Here is a 6,063-nt window from a genome sequence, read left to right on the forward strand (position 1 = left end):
AAGTAGTATAAGCCGCCCAGAAAAGCCTTCTGGGGAGGAATTTAAAGGGAAGCAATTAGTCCAACACATGACAGCTGAGAGAGGCTAACGAGAGGAGGAGCTGAATACCACAACACAGAAACTCAAGGAGGAGGTTCTGAAAGGCCTCTGTCAGAGCTTCTCAGCTGTCTGGTTGTGACAACAGTATAGTGAAACGACTGCTGAGAACAAGCTCAGTGAATAGCTGCCAAAGACAGCAGTGAAATGACTGCTGAGAACAAGCTCTGAATATCTGACTATACGGAGCCCGCCATTATCCACGCAGAGCCTACTTACGGATATCGCAACAGTCTCCTAACAGTCGCACCGAATATCTGACTATACAGAGCCCGCCATTATCCACGCAGAGCCTACTTACGGATATCGCAACAGTCTCCTAACAGTCGCAACATGTCTAATAGTCAAGCATCTTCCATTAAGACAAGGTCTCAGATAAGTGGCTCTAATAGGACATCGATCAGAGAAGCTGCCGCCATTGCCCGCGCCAAATCAGAAGCTGCAAAGGCAAAAGCCAGCTTCACAGAACAAGAGATGCAGATAAAGCTGGAGAAAGCGCAACTTGAAGCGACTCTAGAAAAACTTGCCGCAGATAAAGAGACAGCAGCTGCCATAGCGGAAGCAGAATATCTAGAAGCCACGGAACTTCAGGAAACCAAGAGTCATCGCAGCAATGTCCATCCAGAAGTTGAATACCAAGATCCAGAACAGCGTACCTTACAATACGTCTATCAACATTCAAAATCAGACGACGACCCAGATCCACAGATTAATACAAAGCGGTTTGTTGACAAGCCAAGCCAACCTGCTTATTTGGATCATCAGAAAGTCGACTATCAGTCTCCTTGCAGCAGACTAGAGAATACACATCAGAGTGAAACTGCCTACAACAACTTCTCTCCAGAACAGAGAATCAGAAATCTGCCCCTGCTAAGAGAGATGCCCTTTGCTTCAGAACGGTATTACACAGACCGGATTAAACCAGAGACTTCCAACAGGTATGGCCGTGCACCACACATTCACTCTGACAACACACCACCAGCCGGTTCCAGCGCCAATCAAGCCACAATGGACTTTGCCAGGTTCCTTGCTTGACGTGAGCTGGTCAACAAGGGACTTGTAAAGTTCAGCGACCGTGCGGAGAACTATCGAGCTTGGCGAGCTTCCTTCCAAAATGCCATCAGAGACTTAGGTCTGTCATGTAGTGAGGAACTGGATCTCCTGGTAAAATGGCTGGGAAGTGAGTCCGCCGAACACGCTAGAAGGATTAGAGACATCAATGTAAATTATCCAGACATTGGTCTAAAAAGGGTCTGGGAGAGACTTGATGAGGTTTATGGCGTAGCAGAGGTCATAGAAAGCACCTTATTTAAGAGAATTGAGGACTTTCTTAAAATAGCGAACAAAGGCTATTCAAAGCTTAGAGAGTTAAGTGACTTATTAATGGAGCTGAGTGTAGCAAACGCAGAGGGGGATCTGGTGGGATTGACATTTCTTGACACTGCTAGAGGTGTGAATCCCATAGTTCAGAAGCTCCCATACAACTTGCAAGAGAAGTGGGTCATGTATGGTTCTCGGCATAAACAGACTTACAATGTACCATTTCCTCCATTTAATGTGTTTGAAGATTTTGTCTCTGAACAAGCAAAAATCAGAAATGATCCTAGCTTTGATTTCATGATGTCATGTGCCACCACCTCAGTCAGTAAACCTCGTAGGGCAACGGTGGAGGTCCACAAAATTAACGTTTCTTCCATAGGTTCAGTCCATAAAGAGTTCAGCTCCTATCAAGAAGGAGACAAACCCAAAGACCTGACCAGACAATGTCCCTTCACACGAAGCCTCATTCTCTACTTCAGTGCAGAACCTTCAGAGAAAAGTCATTGGAAGACCACAAGACCATCCTCAAGGAGAACAACATCTGTTTTAAATGCTGCTCTTCAACTTCGCATTTCGCCAGGGACTGTGAGGTTAGCGCAAAGTGTGCCGAATGTGACAGCTCAAACCATAACACAGCTCTACACCCTGGGCCACCATCGTGGGCTTCATCCAAAACCCAAGAGCAAAGCGGGGAGCTGAAGGACACAAATACTGACACTTTGGCAGTTACTTCTAAATGTACAGTGGTTTGCAGAGACCTCAGGGGAGGCAGATCCTGCTCTAAAATCTCCCTAGTGAGGGTTTACCCAGCAGACGACCGAAGCAAAGCCATCAAAGTGTATGCAATTCTAGACGATCAAAGCAACAGGTCGCTAGAGAAGTCTGCCTTCTTTGATAGCTTCGACATCAAAGGACCCGGTGCCCCCTACTCTCTAAGAACTTGTGCTGGTACTGTGGAAACAGCCGGAAGGAGGGCAAGTGGCTACATAGTTGAGTCCAGCAATGGTCAAGTGTGTCTGCCTTTACCAACTATACTGGAATGTAACTAGATTCCTGACAACAGGTCCGAGATACCCACGCCAGAAGTAGCAGCGCATCAGCCTCACCTAAAGCGTATAAGACACCTGATCCCGAACCTTGATCCTGAAGCTCAGATAGTATTACTCCTCGGGAGGGATATCCTACAGGTCCACAAGGTTAGACAGCAGATTAATGGACCTCACAACGCTCCATATGCCCAAAGACTTGACCTAGGATGGGTCATTGTAGGAGAAGTCTGTTTGGGAGGTGTACACAAACCAACAACTGTCTACAGCATGCTTACCAGTACACTTGAGAATGGACGCCCATCTCTTCTCCAACCATGCGAAAATCACTTCTTCATCAAGGAACTGCCTCAAAGCACTTCATCACCAGATACCTTTGCAGGTCCCACCTACGATGACTTCGTCTGGGATGCCAATCAAGACCACCTGGGATCCACAGTCTTCCGCAAGACTAAAGAAGACAATCGTATAGCGATGTCATTCGAAGATAGACTGTTCCTAGATATAATGGAGCAGGGAATGGTGCAGGACGAAACAAGAAGCTGGGTTGCACCTCTACCCTTTAAGCCTCAAAGTCAACGCTTACCCAACAATAGAGAGCAAGTTTTCAAGCGATTTGTCTCTCTCAGGCACAACCTACGAAGCAAACCTGAGATGAGAGATCACTTCTTTACCTTCATGGAAAAGATATTCCGGAACGGTCATGCAGAGCTAGCACCTGTACTTCGAGACTCGGAAGAGCGCTGGTACCTGCCCATGTTTGGCATGTATCACCCGAAGAAGTCAGGTCAGATCAGAGTAGTGTTTGACTCAAGTGCCAAGTGTGAAGGTGTATCATTGAACGACGTTTTGCCCGGATGTAAACAACAAGCTCATAGGAGTACTTCTCCGTTTTCGCAGAGACTCTGTTGCATTCATGGCTGATATCCAACAGATGTTCCATTGCTTCCTAGTTAAGAAGGAACATAGAAATTTCTTGAGATTCCTATGGTTCAAGGGCAACGATCCCTCTAAAGATGTTACAGAGTATCGTATGAAAGGTCACATCTTCGGCAATAGTCCTGCTCCTGCAGTCGCTATCTATGGATTAAGACGCGCAGCTCAGAAAGTAGAAGAAAAGTACGGAGCGGATGTCAGACTCTTTGTAGAGAAGGACTTCTATGTGGATGACTGTCTGAAATCAATGCCCTCAGATGAGACTGCAATCAGTCTTCTTAAAAGAACCCAGGAGATGCTCTCTCTGTCTAACCTGAGGCTACACAAGATCGCTTCTAACAGCCAGAAATTGATGGAAGCCTTCCCTTTTCAGGACCATTCAGAAGACTTGAAGGATTTAGACCAAGGCTTTGACTCGCCTCCGATGCAACAGAGCCTTGGCCTACTATGGGACATAAAAGCTGATACTTTCACTTTCCAGGTTAGCAGAGAAGAAAAACCCTTTACTCGCAGAGGAGTACTGTCGGCCATAAGCAGTTTATATGACCCACTGGGATTTGCAGCTCCTATACTCATCGAAGGTAAAGATGTTAAGAGACTTCACCAGAGAAGGGTCGAACTGGGACACTCCCCTTCTCATGAAGGAAAGAACCACGTGGATGGCCTGGAAGAATTCCCTTACAGCCTTATCGGATCTTCACATAGCATGTCCATATGTTTCTGTACCAACTACCAAGGTTGAAACACAAAACCTTTGTGTTTTCTGCGATGCTTCAGTCAAAGCAATTGCGGCTGTAGCTTACTTGAAGACGTTAGATACCATCGGACAATGCCATGTAGGGTTCGTCATGAGTAAAGCGAAACTAACACCACTCCAGAAACACACAATACCACGCCTGGAACTATGTGCCGCAGTGTTAGCGGTGGAGTTAGCCGAACTCATCGCTGCAGAAATGGACCTAGAGATTAAAGATTCTGAGTTCTATACAGATAGCAAGATAGTACTGGGATATATCTGTAATGAAGCTAGACGCTTCTATGTTTACGTCAACAACAGAGTTCTAAGGATCAGAAGATCTACCTCTCCGGAACAATGGAAATATGTACTTACACATCTCAACCCTGCGGACCAAGCAACCAGATCCGTTGCTGCTGACCATCTCAAGGATACAATTTGGGTTACAGGCCCTACCTTTTTATGTAGACCGTCACCTGATGACCCAACAGTTCTCACACCCACCACACTGCTTACCCAAAAGACTGAACAAATTTGTGCTCCACCTGGAGAATTCAATTCCAAAGATCTTTACAAGAATCGATGGAGACAAGTACAGAGTCTCTCAAACTCGTTCTGGGACAAGTGGAAAAAGCAATACATTCCCACTCTGCAACCGAGGAGAAAGTGGCAAACCAGCAAGCCTGACCTCCAGACTGGCGATGTAGTCCTAATGAAAGACTGCCAGTCACGAAGAAACGAGTGGCCGTTAGGTCTTGTGACTAAGACATTCCCAAGTAAGGACAGAATTATACGCAAAGTAGAATTGAAAATACGGAGACAGGGAGAGACCAAATTGTTCCTCAGACCAGTAGGAGAACTCGTTCTACTGTTTGCACCAAAAGAATACAATAGTGACGTCGGTTGACGTCAAGCGGGGAGTGTTCTGTCCCCAGATTAAGTTCCAGTTAATTCTGTCTGTTTATCAGTTGACATGGCATTTAACTGTGTTGTAATTCATTTGCATTACATTGTGTGGTAACAGCACAATCTATTGATGAGTTTAGGTATTTCACCCAGCCTGTTTTTCTCTATGCATTATGGGAGTCCCAGAGCATTGTGGGTAGTTCCTGGTTCTTGCTAGTCTTGTGCTGGTACAGCAAGCAGCAACCATCTTATGTCTCAGGAGCCATGCACTCTCATTGGTTTTCCTGCCACATCATCTGTTATTCAGCCTGTTTTTGAGCATAGTCGGTAAGAGCACTATCTATGTGTAATTTAATGCAGTTTATTATGTTTATTGTATCTGATAGCTCACTATCATTGTATTATCTCATATACTGAATATATACCAGATTATTCTCTGTTTTATGCCATGTACCATGGTATTTATGTTCTAAAATACTACTGTATACTATTCTGTAGTTTCACCTTTCCTGTCAGTCTACGAGCAATAAAGAGAACCTTAAAGCGGAACAGTCTCTTTTCTCTCAGAGGACAAAAAGGTTTAGCTACATGTCAGATTACACACCGTGCTAACGTGTATGAGGACAGTATAATGACTGTATCTTTGACTGAATTGGAGAGACCCTGGTTTGCGAGCTTTGTCTGCTAATTTTTCAAGCCGTCAGATGGAATCTGGATAAATCCAGATTGTACAGATGAGCTTGGGATAGAAGATCCTGATGCAGCGAAAGCTTTCAATATCAGTGATGAGCGGCAGGGGCAATATTCGAATTCGCGATATTTTGCGAATATTTGGACGTATATTTGTCATATATTCGCAAATTCGAGAATTCGTGATCTCCAGTCATTATTTTTTTGATTGCGAAAATCGGCAATTGGAAAATTTGCGATAAAATTCGGAATGCAAAAACTCGCGATCAACACTACTCCTAAAGACAACATTCCTATTGGTTGTTAGGGATGTTCATAAGTGCTGATATTCTC

The 6,063-nt window shown here is 44.9% G+C and overlaps 1 protein-coding gene across 1 annotated transcript; it reads left to right on the plus strand.

Moving 5' to 3' along the window:
* The first annotated feature begins 429 nt into the window (after positions 1-429).
* LOC122931826 lies at positions 430-2,217 on the plus strand. The gene is made up of 2 exons (XM_044285883.1): positions 430-1,034; positions 1,796-2,217. Exons 1-2 carry the CDS (start codon positions 430-432, stop codon positions 1,806-1,808), a joined length of 618 nt encoding a protein of 205 aa, XP_044141818.1. The 3' UTR covers positions 1,809-2,217.
* The last annotated feature ends 3,846 nt before the right edge of the window (positions 2,218-6,063 follow it).

Source organism: Bufo gargarizans, chromosome 3, assembly GCF_014858855.1.
Source record: "Bufo gargarizans isolate SCDJY-AF-19 chromosome 3, ASM1485885v1, whole genome shotgun sequence".
Taxonomy (NCBI): domain Eukaryota; kingdom Metazoa; phylum Chordata; class Amphibia; order Anura; family Bufonidae; genus Bufo; species Bufo gargarizans.